This window comes from Schistocerca piceifrons, chromosome X (assembly GCF_021461385.2).
Source record: "Schistocerca piceifrons isolate TAMUIC-IGC-003096 chromosome X, iqSchPice1.1, whole genome shotgun sequence".
NCBI classification, from domain to species: domain Eukaryota; kingdom Metazoa; phylum Arthropoda; class Insecta; order Orthoptera; family Acrididae; genus Schistocerca; species Schistocerca piceifrons.
Window position 1 is genome coordinate 323,328,179 of NC_060149.1, and position 18,684 is coordinate 323,346,862.

General features: G+C 40.0%; 1 protein-coding gene across 1 annotated transcript in view; it reads right to left on the reverse strand.

Moving 5' to 3' along the window:
- Positions 1-7,222: 7,222 nt before the first annotated feature.
- Positions 7,223-18,684, reverse strand: part of LOC124721744 (probable E3 ubiquitin-protein ligase makorin-1) — a 122,934-nt gene continuing 111,472 nt past the window's right edge. Inside the window, exons 9-10 of the mRNA XM_047246847.1 lie at positions 7,741-7,891; positions 7,223-7,604 (exon numbers count right to left, since the gene is read on the reverse strand). Of these exons, the coding sequence (XP_047102803.1) occupies positions 7,769-7,891 (123 nt within the window). The 3' untranslated portion in view covers positions 7,223-7,604; positions 7,741-7,768. The remainder of the gene's footprint in view (positions 7,605-7,740; positions 7,892-18,684) is intronic.

The window sequence follows — 18,684 nt, forward strand, 5'->3', positions numbered from 1 at the left end:
AGAAAGCTCACTTAAATAATTACAGTTACTCAAACACCCAGCCACCCAAATAATTCCTCATGTCCTTATGACATTCAATTTGTAGTTTGTGCATCCAAATATTATTCATAACTATGTTTTACCGCATAATCCCAGTTACCAAATGGAGTATAAAAATAACTGGCCTCCTCTTTTGTTATTTTGACCCTTGATCAACTTGATGGCTGCCTTCACAATGTCTTTCAAGTGCCAAGTGTACTCTAAGTCAAGAGATGGTTTGTCCCCACTCAGAAAACAAACTAATACAGGCACTTATTCCTCCTGCCACTAGTCTAATTGAGACTTGGCGTATTTAGCAACTCTGTTTAGCTTACTGGAGTGATGCAGAGTTGTCGGTCTAAATTCACTTGACACATTCTGGTCATTTTGATAATCCACGATGGTTTGTTCCACACAAATTCTACAACTCTTTTAATCATTTACACTGTAAATTATTTGTATTAGGCATAATTGTGATAATGAGAGGGATATGGATGCAGCAGTGACTCACTACACTGGTAGTAACATGGTCACTTAGACAAGTGATGGTTGCCTTACCTGTCAGTTCAAATCAGGCTCGAGATCTACTATATTATATAAGCTATTTACTTCTTACCGGTCTGAGCTGCAGGCACCCACAGCAAAAATGAAGTAGGAAATCTTAAAGAAAGCTCTCACACCAAATGTGTTCTCACATTATTGGAGAAGTACTATGTATCTGAACATAAAAACTTGTGAACGTACAGAAATGGACACTTTTGAACATCTGTATTTTTCTGCTTTAATGACTTGCCAACTGGATTTCCTTATGTGGTTGCTTTCATGGCACAATTTTCACTGTGGTAGTCCCGTAATACAACTCGAGTAGGAAATGTGACTGGATGTAGACACAGACTGGTTAGATGTTAAAAGTACAAGAAATCTTTAAAACTATGTTTCGGGCAGGCACATGTTACAGATAGTATTTGCCTTATGGTAACCTTATGATGAAAGTATATTTTTGTAAGCTGTAATTCACTTCCATTAATACAGCTCCACAGCAGAGTAATTTTATTGTCCGTTGTTGTTTTTGTTGTTGTGGTCTTCAGTCCTGAGACTGGTTTGATGCAGCTCTCCATGCTACTCTATCCTGTGCAAGCTTCTTCATCTCCCAGTACCTACTGCAACCTACATCCTTCTCAATCTGCTTAGTGTATTCATCTCTTGGTCTCCGTCTACGATTTTTACCCTCTACGCTGCCCTCCAATACTAAATTGGTGATCCCTTGATGCCTCAGAACATGTCCTACCAACCGATCCCTTCTTCTGGTCAAGTTGTGCCACAAACTTCTCTTCTCCCCTATCCTATTCAATACTTCCTCATTAGTTATGTGATCTACCCATCTAATCTTCAGCATTCTTCTGTAGCACCACATTTCAAAAGCTTCTATTCTCTTATTGTCCAAACTATTTATTGTCCATGTTTCACTTCCATACTTGGCTACACTCCATACAAATACTTTCAGAAATGACTTCCTCACACGTAAATCTGTACCCGATGTTAACAAATTTCTCTTCTTCAGAAACGCTGTCCTTGCCATTACCAGTCTACATTTTATATCCTCTCTACTTCGACCATCATCAGTTATTTTGCTCCCCAAACAGCAAAACACTTTTACTACTTTAAGTGTCTCATTTCCTAATCTAATTCCCTCAGCATCACCCGACTTAATTCGACTACATTCCATTATCCTCATTTTGCTGTTGTTGATGTTCATCTTATATCCTCCTTTCAAGACACTATCCATTCCATTCAACTGCTCTTCCAAGTTCTTTGCTGTCTCTGACAGAATTACAACTTCATTGGCAAACCTCGAAGTTTTTATTTCTTCTCCATGGATTTTAATACCTACTCCGAATTTTTCTTTTGTTTCCTTTACTGCTTGCTCAATATACAGATTGAATAACATCGGGGAGAGGCTACAACCCTGTCTTACTCCCTTCCCAACCACTGCTTCCCTTTCATGTCCCTCGACTCATAACTGCCATCTGGTTTCTGTACAAATTGTAAATAGCCTTTCACTCCCTGTATTTTACCCCTGCCACCTTTAGAATTTGAAAGAGAGTATTCCAGTCAACATTGTCAAAAGCTTTCTCTAAGTATACAAATGCTAGAAACGTAGCTTTGCCTTTCCTTAATCTTTCTTCTAAGATAAGTCGTAAGGTCCGTATTGCCTCACATGTTCCAGTATTTCTACGGAACCCAAACTGATCTTCCCCGAGGTCGGCTTCTACCAGTTTTTCCATTCACCTGTAAAGAATTCGTGTTAGTATTTTGCAGGTGTGGCTTATTAAACTGATTGTTCGGTAATTTTCACATCTGTCAACACCTGCTTTCTTTGGGATTGGAATTATTATATTCTTCTTGAAGTCTGAGGGTATTTCGCCTGCTTCATACACCTTGCTCACCAGATGGTAGAGTTTTGTCAGGACTGGCTCTCCCACGGCCGTCAGTAGTTCCAATGGAATGTTGTCTACTCCGGGGGCCTTGTTTCGACTCAGGTCTTTCAGTGCTCTGTCAAACTCTTCACGCAGTACCTTATCTCCCATTTCATCTTCATGTACATCCTCTTCCATTTCCATAATATTATCCTCAAGTACATCGCCCTTGTATAGACCCTCTATATACTCCTTCCACCTTTCTGCTTTCCCTTCTTTGCTTAGAACTGGGTTTCCATCTGAGTCTTGATGTTCATGCAAGTGGTTCTTTTATCTCCAAAGGTCTCTTTAATTTTCCTGTAGGCAGTATCTATCTTACCCCTAGTGAGATAAGCCTCTACATACTTACATTTGTCCTCTAGTCATCCCTGCTTAGCCATTTTGCACCTCCTGTCGATCTCATTTTTGAGACGTTTGTATTCCTTTTTGCCTGCTTCATTTACGGCATTTTTGTATTTTCTCCATTCATCAATTAAATTCAATATTTCTTCTGTTACCGAAGGATTTCTACTAGCCCTCGTCTTTTTACCTACTTGATCCTCTGCTGCCTTCACTACTTCATCCCTCGAAGCTACCCATTCTTCTTCTACTGTATTTCTTTCCCCCATTCCTGTCAATTGTTCCCTTATGCTCTCCCTGAAACTCTGTACAACCTCTGGTTCTTTCTGTTTATCCAGGTCCCATCTCCTTAAATTCCCACCTTTTTGCAGTTTTTTCAGTTTTAAACTACAGGTCATAACCAATAGATTGTGGTCAGAGTCCACATCTGCCCCTGGAAATGTCTTACAATTTAAAACCTGGTTCCTAAATCTCTGTCTTACCATTATATAATCTATCTGATACCTTTTAGTACCTCCAGGGTTCTTCCATGTATACAATCTTCTTCCAGGATTCTTAAACCAAGTGTCAGCTATGATTAAGTTGTGCTCTGTGGAAAATTCTACCAGGCAGCTTCCTCTTTCATTTCTTAGCCCCAATCCATATTCACCTACTACGTTTCCTTCTCTCCCTTTTCCTACTACCGAATTCCAGTCACCCAAGATCTTTAAATTTTCATCACCCTTCACTATCTGAATAATTTCTTTTATTTCATCATACATTTCTTCAATTTCTTCGTCATCTGCAGAGCTAGTTGGCAGATAAACTTGTACTACTATAGTAGGTGTGGGCTTCGTATCTATCCTGGCCGCAATAATGCGTTCACTATGCTGTTTGTAGTAGCTTACCCGCATTCCTATTTTCCTATTCATTATTAAACCTACTCCTGCATGACCCCTATTTGATTTTGTGTTTATAACCCTGTAGTCACCCGACCAGTAGTCTTTTTCCTCCTGCCCCCGAACTTCGCTAATTCCCACTATATCTAACTTTAACCTATCCATTTCCCTTTTTAAATTTTCTAACCTACCTGCCTGATTAAGGGACCTGACATTCCACACTCCAATCCGTAGAACGCCAGTTTTCTTTCTCCTGATAACGACATGCTCCTGAGTAGTCCCCGCCCGGAGATCCGAATGGGGGACTATTTTACCTCCGGAATATTTTACCCAAGAGGACGCCATCATCATTTAATCATATAGTAAAGCTGCATGCCCTCGGGAAAAATTACGGCCGTAGTTTCCCCTTGCTTTCAGCCGTTCGCAGTACCAGCACAGCAAGGCTGTTTTGGTTATTGTTACAAGGCCAGATCAGTCAATCATCCAGACTGTTGCCCCTGCAACTACTGAAAAGGCTGCTGCCCCTCTTCAGGAACCACACGTTTGTCTGGGCTCTCAACAGATACCCCTCTGTTGTCGTTGCACCTACGGTACGGCTGTCTGTATCGCTGAGGCACGCAAGCCTCCCCACCAACGGCAAGGTCCATGGTTCTTAAGTTCTACCAGGTGACCTCAGAGCAGAAGGCTAGTCCTATGCCAGTGTGCTAATAGCAATGTCAACAAGGTGTACTGCCAATGTAAAAGACATCAGGGCATGAGACAAGCATTGCCACATAACCTCAGAGTAAGGAAGGCAGAAACGCAAATACTGCAGCACTATATAACAACACAAATGGCTGTCTAAACCTTCAAATATGCAGTTAATACATACCTTCACGAAAAATACTACAATTTCATATAAAACATAACCGATAAATGCACTCAAACCAACATGTATGCCCCAACACACAAAAATGAACACTATAAATTTGTCTACTAACTTTTTTCCAGCTAAATTTTAAACCTAGTGGGATATCATTTTTTATGTTGTGGTCTTCAGTCGAAGGACTAATTTGATGCTGTTCTCCACTATAGTCTATCCTATGCAAGCCTCTTCATCGCTGCATAAGTACTGAGACCTACTGTCAGCTGAACCTGCTTGCCGTAACCCATTATTGATCTCCCTCTATAATTTTTACCCCTCACATGTCCGTTGCAAAGTTGAAGATTACTTGTTGCCTTAGGATGTGTATACTATCTACTCATCCCTCCTTTTACAGGACTTCCTTTTCTCCCCATTTATTGTCAATCTTTAAATCACATAAAAAATATGGCGCAAAGAAATAAAATTTCCTCCAAACCCTGCCTGGAGGGACTCCCTCTTCCACAACACTGTTTTGACTTCCACAGCCAATGAGTGCCTACACTTGTTTTTGTGACACAGTCAATCATTTTCAAAGACTCTACAGTTAATGCTTTTAGCAGCACTGTTTAAATTCATTCACTGTTTTTATATTTTGCTTCTTTTCAGTCATAGGTTTACATAGTGTCAAAATTGATTCAGTTGATGCATCTCTTGCCACTGTTGTTCTAATTGCAATCATTTGACTTATGGCTGCTGGAACCACACTTGCCTGTTTCGACAACAAACAATGCTTTTGGTGCTTTTGTTATTTTAGTCTTTATGAAGTTTGCCACTTGAGTTCCTCACATGATCTACTTTTCATACTTTCTTTTCCACAATAACTTTTTAAATTACACTTTAACTCTTTCATATTTCCCACACCACAAATCAGATTTGTTCCTAAATCATCTTTGAATCTAGCAGTCACCATCCACGAGTTGTCATGAGTGTCGCTTTTGCAAGTGATATCTCTCACGGAGGAAAATATTCTTGAAGACATTTCTTGTCTCTCACTACGAAAGCAGTTTGTGGATTCACTGCACTACTTTTCTTCACACCAAATTGTTCTAAACCTTTTTCAATGCAGCCAACAATGAAAGTCTTCTCACCTTCGGTAATGAGCGTAGCCAAACCACTAAGCTACTTTCAACTGATTTCAACCTACTGCTCTCTCTAAATGCCAAGAGCACTCTCAATGAGCTCAATGAGAAGAAATTGCTGTAAAAATTCATACTAATAACATGGACTTAGTGAGAGCTGTTTCTGTTTTATCTTCATGTTTTGGATTGGAATCTTTTTTGGGTTTCTCTAGTGAACAACATTTTCTCATTGTCAGATGCCACTTTTCTTAATTTCACACCACAGCCTTTAAGAGTACTTGATCTTCATCCTGCTCTATACTGTCGACTTTCAATGCTTGGTTACCTTTAATAGCAATCTCCCTGTTTGATCCAGTGCCTATACACAGAATTACCAACTGCACACTTCTGAATATAATTCATCAGCAAATCACCATTTTTCCTATATCAACTTTTGAACTTACAGTAAAAGCAGAAAATCACTGATTTGCTATTTTTCCTAGCATACAAAGCAGTTCCAGAAATTAGTTAACTTTAACCAGTATAACAATGATGTATCTATGCACTTTTGCTGTTTCACTTAATATTCACATTTCTACTATTTTATCAATCTACTCCTACTTTGATCACATTCTAGAATTGTACAATCAAATCTGTTACAACATTTTGAACTATGTGCAGATAACACTGTCACTGTGAGTTCCGTTTTAATGTAGCATATTCAAACTTGTTTGATCTAATAGTTTGTTTTGTCAGTTAATTTGCCTTTCATCAGAACATAAAAAAATCCACCTCCTTGCACCACACTACTACTGCTTATCATTGTTAAAATGTAAACTGAAATCTGTGCTCAAGTGTAATTGTAAGTCCAAAGGACACAAAAAAAGAAATTTCCAACCCTGCTATATCCTCCACATTGTCACCAGCAAAACAGAAGTCAGGAAGATTTGTGGCAAAGTCTTTTAGACATTCGTGAGAAAAAAACTGCATCAGCATTTGTTTTGTTCAACCCTGCCTGAAAACCTCAAAAACATGAGAAACATTTTTGGGAATTCCAGACACTCTTTCTTTATAAAAATTGTTATGAACCATATTTGTAAATGAAACAAAGTACAGCCCACAGGAACTGCCCTATAAACTCTATGATCACTGACCTGTGTTCATATTGTTTGGCCTCATTGGCACGGGACCTCTCTCATGACTGGGAAAACTCTTTAAATTTCTCACCTGAATTTTAGATTACATTAATCTAAAGTTCCAGTTTATGAGATACCTTAACAGCAGAAACAAATCTAACACACAATTCCAGTTCAATTAATAAAGCAGTGTAAGTTACCCAAAATATACCTGGAAAGGAGCCTCTTTTGGTCAAGTCTGCCTGAACTTTAGGTAATTTACGCAGGTTCTAGCAATACTACCACATATATTCACTTCATTTTGCACTCATCCACTTTATCTTTTCTCATGTACATTTTATGGCCTTTTCGCATTTTCCTCTTGCCTCATCACTTTCTATTCTGTTGGGTATAGATCTCATTAAACTGCATCTGTGAGTTATATATTTTATTACATTGCAGTGGACATGACAAAGACATTAATTCAAACACTTTAAATTAATATAATTGGATGAAAAATATATGAGGTATTAGCACAGCACAGGTGCATGTACTGACACAGATCACAGTCAACACGTGCCCCATCAATGTCCCAGCTTTCACGGACTGTATGCAGTCATCAGCAGTGCCACGTAACTATGAAAATGGTATAACATCCCCTCCACTTTCCAGTTTGTTACCATATTTCTATGTGACTCATCACTATTGCTCTAGTATTTGTTTGATCTGTTCACGACACAGGTCTTCCTATACACCAGCATCACTTCCGTAGATACCCAATTCGGGACAGTTGTTTGCACAATAAGATCATGAGTCTGTAACACATACAACATTTGTTACTGTCAATGTTCACATTCGCAGCACCTTTAAATACAAATTCATTCCAATAGAAACAAGATTTCAAATTAAAGCTACAGTTAAACTGATGTATAGTATAGAAACAGAAATTACATCTGCACAAAGTAGAAGGCGTTGCTAGTCAGTATGAAACATCAGATTCTGTACTCGATGAATCCAAGCTCTGTGGATACTGTGCGGGCACTGATGGCTGGTAATTTTCTGGGTCATCCCTCATTGCAATGAAGTCCCAAAGAACGTAATCCTACAACAAAATTGAAAACAGATAATTTTATATGGAAGCAATCTAAAATAACTTTCTTCTTCTATGTAAGTATATGTGTGAGGTGCTGTAGCCACAAGGATGGACTCAATAACTGCATGTTTCAAGTAAATCATTTATGAAATGATAGCAGGGTGAACTGAATAAAAGGACTGGATAATGTGTACTTTTTTACTATTTGTTTACATACGAAACATTTGATCTTTATTATTCATGACCACAGAGTAAAATAGAGCCCCAATTCTGTGTAATGTTTATATGACATACTCCACAGCAACTTTCACACCACTATGTCATAATCGTTATGGATGTACAATCCCACAATGTAGTATTTACTGTATTTGAACATTATTCCTTATTTATTAATGTTAGACATGGTGCATCATGAGCGAATGAGGCCTGGCCATGGGGCTTTTGAAACCAGCCTCAAATCAAGCCTCTGCACTGAGATTGGTGAGCCACCCCTTACCATTATGTGACGACTCCTCATGGTGCGGCAAGCCTGTAAGACACAGGCCTGTAGGCTGGATCCAGCCCGTGATTGATTTCAATCTGGCCCATGGACGATGTCTGCAGGAGAGGACAAGGTGCTCACACTGTACCGGTACTCTTCCTGGGACACATTTTTGAGTCTTCTTGCCAATGCTTGGCTAGGCTCGGCACAGGTTTGCAGCTCATTATGCATACCACTGAAAGTCTTGCTGAAAGACTTGGCCGGACAGAACACAGCCTGGTGACATGTCTGACATTGTGTCAGATGGCCAGTGCTTCAAAGGCATGGGGAGCCACACAGGCAAGAGCTGATCTCAGCAACTGGCTGTTGCTGCGTCAGCTGTCGCTGTGGATGTGGCCGATACCTCATCAGCACTTTGCATGTGTAGCACAGTACAGAGGTGCCTCCCACCGCTGCTGCAGCACAGGAGTCAAATGCACATGTTATCTACAGTCTATGTATGTGCTACATATCAATAGAGCGCAAACACTTGTAATAGGCAACATTGCCACTAAAATTGCCAACCGCCCGTGAAATGTGGCAATTTCAAACTAGTTCTCTGTTGTCAGTTCACGTGTGAAGTTCTGCACTAGTTGTTTCTTAATTTCGTGCAAGTGTGTGAGCATGCATAGAGTTTGTTCACAAAATATCTGGCATTAAGTATATGAAAGTAGATGCTGAAAGTTGTCAATTCCAGGAGAAATGGACTGAGGATTACTTCTTCACGATGTACAACCTGTTTGCTTGTTGTGTAGTGAATCGTTATCTGTTTTGAAAGAATATAGCATGAAAAGGCACTTTTCTATGCAACATACTGCTCAATAACATCTTATAGGGCAACTGCGGAAAGCCAAAATTAAGTTATTAATTCCCCATTTGGATGCACAACAGCAAATGTTTGCCAAACTGAGGTCACAGTGTGACAATTTGGAGGAGGTAAGTTTTATAGTGAGCAGAAACATTGCCAAATCATTAAAGCCTATTTCTGGAGGTGAATTCGTGAAGAAGTGCCTCTTAGACACATCTGGGGGGGGGGGGGGGGGGGGGGGGGGGGAGTGTTTGAACAAGTAAGTGTCACGATGAACAGTGGTTCGATGAACTAAAATGATGGCTGGTGACATTATAAAAGGTAGTTTGATCATGTTGCCAATTCAAAGCATTTTACATTGCTTTGGTCAAGAGCACTGATTTGTCAGACAGCTCAATTAGTGGTTTTTGTTCAGGGTGTAGATGTGGACTTCAAAGTAACGAAAGAATTACTAGCATTGCAGCCATTAAACCAATACTGGTTAAGATTTTTTCATGAAATTGAAAAAAATCATTGAATCCTTCCACCTGCAGCAGGGTCAATTCACTGGAGATTTTTCTGATGGAGCACAAAAAGGTTTTACTGGTACATTAAATGAAAAATCTTCTGAACTAACTATTGACAAAGAAAGTTTAACAATTCTTTACTGCATTATTCACCAACAAAATTTGTGTGCTGAATCAATTAAAACAAAACATGTCATGGATGAGGTTACCATGAGCATCATTTTCATTATGTCCCAAGCACTAAATCATTCCCAATTCAAACAGTATTTGAATGACCAGTGCTCCGAACATGAAGATTTAGCTTACGATTTCCAAGTGAAATGGCTGAGTAAGGGCAAAACGCTAACACATTTTTATGATTTTATGGCTTTCAAAGGGAATCCCTGGCTGAAATAAACAATCCTCAATGGGTTTGTGATTTAGCATTTCTGGCTGACATCACAGCTCATTTAAATGAGCTTAAATTACAAACACCAGGAACAAGGGCAGTTAATTCACGGATTATACATGCATCTGAAAACTTTTCAGACAAAGATGCATTTGTGGGAAATGCAGATGAGAGCTGGAAACTTACCACTTTCCAACAGTGTCAACTCACGACAATGTCAATTATTTTACTTATGCCGATGCGCTGAAATCATTAATAGCGCAATTTACTACAAAGTTTTCCGATTTCAGGAATGCACACTGTACAATTGCTATATTTGCTAAACCAATAACATGTGACATAGAAAAGGCCCCAAGAAACCTCCGAATGGAACTTATTGACCTTCAGAAAGCTTTGTCTTTAAAATTTAAATATGAAGAAGTAAACCTGGTCGAATTTTATAAAACTTATTTAATCGAAGAGAAATATCCGCAACTGAGATCATTTGCAAGAAGGAAAATTTGTCTTTTTGGAAACACATGATGTGTGAACAACTTCCTTTTCGTATGAAAGCAAATAAATGCAACATGTGTACAAAGTGACATAGAATCCAGGTATCAACAATCTTGTGTTAAAAATTCAAACTCAGAGCTCACATTAACCCGCTGTTGATTTTTTTTTTTTTTTTAATCGAAGTAATTTTTCAGCTTTCCTAATGGGTAATTGAAAAATTTGTGTGTTCAGCGTACTGGATTTAGACGAAGTTGCCATGTTTCACACGAGTTTATGTGCAATCCCATGATCTTGTAAAGTTTTATTTTGGGGTACAAGTTGTTATAATGAATTGTAAGGAACTATGACGTCGAGTTAAAGTACAGTGCAAAAATAAATGTAAACATCTGAAGACGGGGTGTCTTGTATTGCCACAGTCACGGGTGACAAAATTCTGCCTTATTCACTGGGCAAGCTGCTGTGAAGCCAGACAAGTTTCCTTTTGGCTGTACGGCCAAATTTTTGTATTCCACTATGTATGATAATATTCATGTTCTCTTGGAAAGCTTGGGGATGAGTCCAAATATGTTATTTACGAACCTGCATGTCACAGATGTCTTTGAACTTGCGCATTACAGGCGCTGATATTCCATCACATGAGTACTGTCTTATTGACAGTACAGTCTGTAAAACCTCTGCTGTCGTTGGTGTGATCAGTTTTGGCCTTTTTGTGCAGTATAAGTAACATACGACTTGTGCGTACCATTAGCAATGATACGAATTTAACATGTGAGTCAGCAGACCGTCACACGTTCAATACTATTGTCAATACGTCAATATAATGACTGACTGAGGGCGAGTGTTATCTTATTGTTAATACTAGAAATATTGAGGAACAGTACCAATGCCATCTAAAATATTCTTAGTATTGAGAGAGTGATGACAATGATTATCAGCTTGACAAATCACCATTATGTTCACTTGTTTTAGAGTTCTTACTCGTATAATTACTAGCAACTAATTCTTGTCTGTGATGAATGTATTGGAACACTGCACTTGTTGAAACTGAGTAATTTATAATGAATCAGCTGCAACAAGTTACTTTTAGAGGAATTTATTATTCCGTGATGACATTTCAAAATGCCTGAAATCCAATCTTCGCATAATTTCATTTATTTACATGTCATGAGCAAAGTTTCTTCACTAACAGAGTTGCAGAATTTTCTAATGAAAGTTTTAACCCAGCTAACGCAAAAGATCATAGATAAAGGCACATTGTTTACGACACACAAATAAATGAAAACATGAAGAGAGGGTTAATATAAACTTACACTGAACAATGTTATTTTCAAGCCATAATTTGTTGGCATAGGTTGTTTGGAAAGCTGTGTCATTCACATCAATCTGTTACACCGTAAACATTAATGTCAAAGACCTGTAAACATTAACCTCACAGGCTCATTAGTTTTGACTGTGTGTTACGAGCACTGCTATCATGTTATGTGACAATGCGGCCCGTAACCTGAAATATGCATGTGAATCCAGCCTGCGGGTCACCAAAGGTTACCCATGCCTCTTGTAAGACATTATCCATATTACAGATGCCTGCAATTCCTATCACTGCTTTCCACCCATGGGAAGATTAAGAACTGACCACAAGCAATGAGGTCCTATGGAGAACATGCAGAAGACAGCCTTTTAGAGATGAGTGCAGAGAACTACACGAAGTTTGGAGCAAATCTCCACATGGTTCTTTAAGAGATCCCGCAGTATTTTAAATCTGCTATATTTCAATAAAGGCTGCACTCCTTATTTTACTTTCAAAACTGTTTTATACTGAAAGAACGCAGAGTCTTGCAGCGGCAACGCTGAATAAAAAGGTCTCAGGCTTCCAGTAATGTCAAATGGTTAAAATTCCACCAGCTTTAGACCTGGCACTCCCTGGCCACTGTCTAGTAGGATGACTACCAGTGAGCTGCTCGTATGCCCATATACAGGGTGTTACAAAAAGGTACAGACAAACTTTCAGGAAACATCCCTCACACACAAAGAAAGAAAATATGTTATGTGGACATGTGTCCGGAAACACTTACTTTCCATGTTAAGAGCTTATTTTATTACTTCTCTCCAAATCACATTAATCATGGAATGGAAACACACAGCAACAGAACGTACCAGTTTGACTTCAAACACTTTGTTACAGGAAATGTTCAAAATGTCCTCCGTTAGCGAGGATACATGCATCCACCTCCATCGCATGGAATCCCTGATGCGCTGATGCAGCCCTGGAGAATGGCGTATTGTATCACAGCCGTCCACAATACGAGCATGAAGAGTCTCTACATTTGGTACCGGGGTTGCGTAGACAAGAGCTTTCAAATGCCCCCATAAATGAAAGTCAAGAGGGTTGAGGTCAGGAGAGCGTGGAGGCCATGGAATTGGTCCGCCTCTACCAATCCATTGGTCACCGAATCTGTTGTTGAGAAGCGTACGAACACTTCGACTGATATGTGCAGGAGCTCCATCGTGCATGAACCACATGTTGTGTCGTACTTGTAAAGGCACATGTTCTAGCAGCGCAGGTAGAGTATCCCATATGAAATCATGATAACGTGCTCCATTGAGCGTAGGTGGAAGAACATGGGGCCCAATCAAGACATCACCAACAATGCCTGCCCAAACGTTCACAGAAAATCTGTGTTGATGATGTGATTGCACAATTGCGTGCGGATTCTCGTCAGCCCACACATGTTGATTGTGAAAATTTACAATTTCGTCACGTTGGAATGAAGCCTCATCTGTAAAGAGAACATTTGCACTGAAATGAGGATTGACACATTGTTGGATGAACCATTCGCAGAAGTGTACCCGTGGAGGCCAATCAGCTGGTGATAGTGCCTGCACACGCTGTACATGGTACGTAAACAACTGGTTCTCTCGTAGCACTCACCATACAGTGACGTGGTCAACGTTACCTTGTACAGCAGCAATTTCTCTGACACTGACATTAGGGTTATCGTCAACTGCATGAAGAATTGCCTCGTCCATTGCAGGTGTCCTCGTCATTCTAGGTCTTCCCCAGTCACGAGTCATAGGCTGGAATGTTCCGTGCTCCCTAAGACGCCGATCAATTGCTTCAAATGTCTTCCTGTCGGGACACCTCCGTTCTGGAAATCTGTCTCGATACAAACGTACCGCGCCACGGCTATTGCCCCGTGCTAATCCATACATCAAATGGGCATCTGCCAAATCCGCATTTGTAAACATTGCACTGACTGCAAAACCACGTTCGTGATGAACACTAACGTGTTGATGCTACGTACTGATGTGCTTGATGCTAGTACTGTAGAGCAGCGAGTCGCATGTCAACACAAGCACAGAAGTCAACATTACCTTCCTTCAATTGGGCCAACTGGTGGTGAATCGAGGAAGTACATTACATACTGACGAAACTAAAATGAGCTCTAACATGGAAATTAAGCGTTTCTGGACACATGTCCACATAACATCTTTTCTTTATTTGTGTGTGAGGAATATTTCCTGAAAGTTTGGCCGTACCTTTTTGTAACACCCTGTATACACTAGCTGCCTCTGGTGCTCCCAACATCACCATATATGGGCATGTGTTGACTCGCCCACTACAACTTTGTGATCACTGGATCCCACACCACGCTGAGCCGCAGGGCGGCTCTATTAAGAACATTATTGGTGAATTTTACTTCAATGGCTTCTCTAATGACACAGTCCTAGAAGTTGTTAAAGAGGCTTCATCAAATTTGATCCAGTGACTATTTTTTTAAAGCATGCTCAGCTGTAGTGTGTTTTTAGCAGATCATAGGTATCATACTGTGTGTCCGACTTAGGACTGGCCACACTCGCGAAGTATCATGTAGATCCCAAGTGTTCTGTGACCTCTGCATCTGTAATTGGTATCAGTAATTGTTGGATTTGTGTTGGAGGCCTTGTCTGTTCACCAGGCAACTTATCTTGCCCAATACAGAGCCATGGAAGAGCAAGAAAGCAAGTTTCTTCACCTGCTCTTCACTGTTGGTCTTATTGTAAATCTCATTTGATATCAAATCATTTATTTGGCAAACACTGTATGTGCTGTTCCTGAAGATCTCACATAGGTGGGTTAGCTCATGGGGCAGGTTACAGGCATCCAATATCTTCTTGCACGATGCACCAGTGTTTGTAACACAGTGCGCTTCTGTAACAATGACTGACAGAATTCACGTGCAGATTGGTGTAAGTAGGTTTTCTACAGATTCTGTTACTGTGACATTGTCTTTTGCAAATTCTATGGTAAACCGACATTACTGTTGCCAAGAACAAGTTCTTCATGTCCATGGGGCTACGTGATGAATGTGTTGCCAACATTTCAGACAGAAACAACTAGGCTTTAATAGTGCTGTGTCTAATGCAATCTCTTCTGAATTCTTCAGGTAGATATTTGCAACAGCTGGAGGTAATAGTTTTCCATAACAATGTCTTCCATCTAATCGTATTACTGGCCTCTGTACAGAAAATAAGATACAAGAATATGCCTAAATATCTTGAATACATCAGCTACAAAGAAGTAAGATGTTAGGTCCAAAGAGTTTGATAGGCACAATCTTAATCAATGCCACCACATTAAAACTGACCATAATGTAATCTTCACTATGTAAAAGACAGTTAATTCAGCTGATAAAATGGGCTGAAGGTTTTTTTCTGTAATGTTCACTGTGTCCCACATGTGGAGTGAGGGGATTGGTCAAGTATTTGGCCAGATGGCATGTCTGTGAGCCAATGAAGAATACAACAAGATGAAAGGGTGTCCCACTTTCATGGATCTTCTGTAAGATATAAACAGCAGGTGGTCCAGGTGCCATAGGGAGAAGATTCTTTAACACACTGTCGAAGACAGAAGACACTTCAGAAGCTCAGATGTCTCTTACTCCCATGTTGGGTCACACAGGAGATTCCGTTAAGTACCTTCATCCTGTAGCATGCAAAGCTTTGTATCTTAGTCCGCACATTCCATAATTATGGTTGCAGTGCACTTGCCAGCAGGAAGTATCACAATACTTTAATCTTTGCTTACTGCACCCAAAGCCACTGGGCTCAGCCCTGGTCATGTTGGGTGCTGGCAGCTTTGCTTTCCTAAGAATATTGCTCATTTTGTGCCACATATTGTCTGCTGGTGGCCTGTCTGTCTTACACCCTATATTATTTCACAGAAAGGGCTCCCCTGCGGCGAAGGTACAAGTTAACTCCTTAAATGCCAAAATTGCACCTGTGTCTCCCTCTCGCCTGCAAGTTGACGACAATGTGGTCTGAGGATCTGTGGTCCAAAATGTGATAATGTTGCAATGCACGGATGCACCTTCCTTTCTGCTTCTCAGTAGTTCATTTCTATGATGACATTTGTTGGGGAACTGTACCTAATCCCAGTGCAAAGCTGTGAGCATCCCCTTTAGTTGCAGATCCAGCTTTTGCCCATTGTTTTGCATTTTTCTCTTAGCAAAGCGAAGCAAGCATGACTAAATATCCTCCTGGAGGGGACAGTATTGAAGTGATGAGATACCATAACAAATCTTAGACTAGTCTTCAGTGAAGTAGAAAGGGTAAGGAACTCTTATCAACCATCTTGCTGCATTTTCCCAGACGTTTAATGCTGTGTCACATTTCCTCCCCATAGAGGTATCTAATGTAAAAATGTAGTCTTGTGGCGCTAATACTGAATAAAAAGTTCTCACGCTTCCGGCCACAACAAATGGTTCAAATTCCATGAGCTTTCGACCAAGCACTCCTTGGTCATTGTCGCGTGGTACGACTGTCAGTGGGCTGCTGGTACACCCTTATTGGTGAAAAGCTTGTGGAATTCTTATTATCTGATGCAGGTGGAAACCTGATAACTTTTTACTCAATGTTATGACACAAATATCAAAACAATTTCAATAGGTCATGCACGGTAACACTGATCTGTAACTAAAAATCTAAATTTTAAAAAATTTTGCAAATACTGACTTTTGAAAAAAACATTCTTCAATTAGCACTCTTGAGAGGTTTGTGTCAACAACGTGGATTAAGGATAGAATAGACCCATCATCAGAATTCGGAAAATGCTGAGGAAGCAGATACTTGCATTCTTGGTTCAAAAAAGCACACACAAATTATGATAGACAAAAGTTATTAAAGATTTGTATGTCTTTACAAACATCAATGCATGAAGCATACAACAACTACCACCACCATATCTTAGCAAAAGATCTTGCCGAGAACCAGAGTAAATTCTGGTCCTATATAAAATCACTAAGTGGGTCCAATACTTCTATCTAGTTACATACTGACCAGTCTGGCGTCACAGTAGCAGAGAGGAAAAGAAAAGCTTACATTTTAAATTTCTCATTTAAGAAATCATTCACGCAAGAAGGTTGTATGAACACGCATGGATACAGCATGGAGGACATACATACAGGCATACCTGGTGTAGAGAAGCAACTGAAAGAGTTGAAAATAAGTAAGTCACCAGGTCTGGATGGAATCCCAATTTAGTTTTAAATAGAGTACTCCACAGCATTGGCCCCTTACTTAGCTTGCATTTACCACAAATCCCTCACCCAGCGCAATGATTCAAGCGAATGGAAAAAAGTGCAGGTTACTCCTGTATCGACTTGCTACACAAATCTTTAACATTCTCAGTTCAAATACAATAAACTTCCTCAAGACAAAAAAAGCTTCTGTCAAAAATCAGCACAATATATTCCTAGATTTCCATGGTGCCCCAATGCAGAATGTAATGAAGGTACCTACAGCTACATGAGTCACTCAAAGACTTAAAAACAGAATCCAGTGTGTTGTCCTTGACAGCAAGTGTCCATCAGAGACAGGGTATCATTAGGAGTGCTCCAAGTAAGTGTGATAGGACAGCTCTTTGTCTTTATACATTAACGATTCGATCGACACAGTAAGCAGCAATCCGTGGTTGTTTGCTAGTCATGTTATATTGCATGAGAAGGCACCGCTGAGTGAGTGTAGAAGGATAGTAGATGGCAGACAAAATTCCTAGTTGATATAACGAATGATAGCTTTCTCTAAAAGAAGATAATTTTAAGTTAATGCCAGTGAGCAGAAAAAACAATACCATAATGTTCGAATACACCATTAGTATTGTGCTCCTTGACAGTCATGTCTATTAATATGTACGCGTAACGTTTTAAAGCGATATGAGATGGAATGAGCTTTAAGGACTGTAGTAGTGAAAGTGGAGGATTTACTGAGAGAATTTTAGGAAATTGTGGTTGATCTGTAATGGATGATGATGATGATGAATTTGTGGGTGAGGGCACTAAACAGCAAGGTCATCAGCGCCCTTGCATGAATGACACACAGATGAGCACGGTGATAATCTATTAAAAAATAACAATAAATTGGAAAACCAAGTTGGATTCTCCCACAAGAATGAAAGGTAGCCCTGAAAAAACATCAGAATAACTAGATAAAATCAAGGATAAAATACCAGTGCAGAGACAGTTCGAAAAGGGGACAGATGACTGGTTGGATGACTCACGACAACTGCCCAGAAACCAATGCACTGCATTCTTTCTTCAACAATTTTTTATTGAACATAATGAGAATTACAAACACAAAAGAATGTTGTTTTAGCTACACAACCTATTTTTCCACATAACCTCCATCCTGTCCTTCCCCCAGTGCGGAATGAGGGCATGTACCAAATCTTGCCCTGGTGGTGGAGCCAGTGCTTCACTGTGTGAATCACCTCCCCATCATCCTCAAAATGTCTTCCACAAATGGCATCCTTTAATGGCCCAAACAAGTGTAAGTCTGAAGGGGCTAGGTCAGGTGTGTCAGGTGAGAGAGGTGAGAGAGCCACGGATGGTCTCCCCAACCACTGCAAATTGTGGAGTTCCACCAAACCACCTTCTAATGACCTCATCCTCCGTGCCCAGCGACTAACTGTACTTCTGTCGACAGCAGATGCTCCACAGACTTTGCACGAGCATTTGTGAATATTCCCCACAGTTTCTGTCTCTGCAGTGAGAAATTCAATGACGGCATGTTGCTTGTATCTTACATCACCTACTGACACCGTTTTGAAATGTC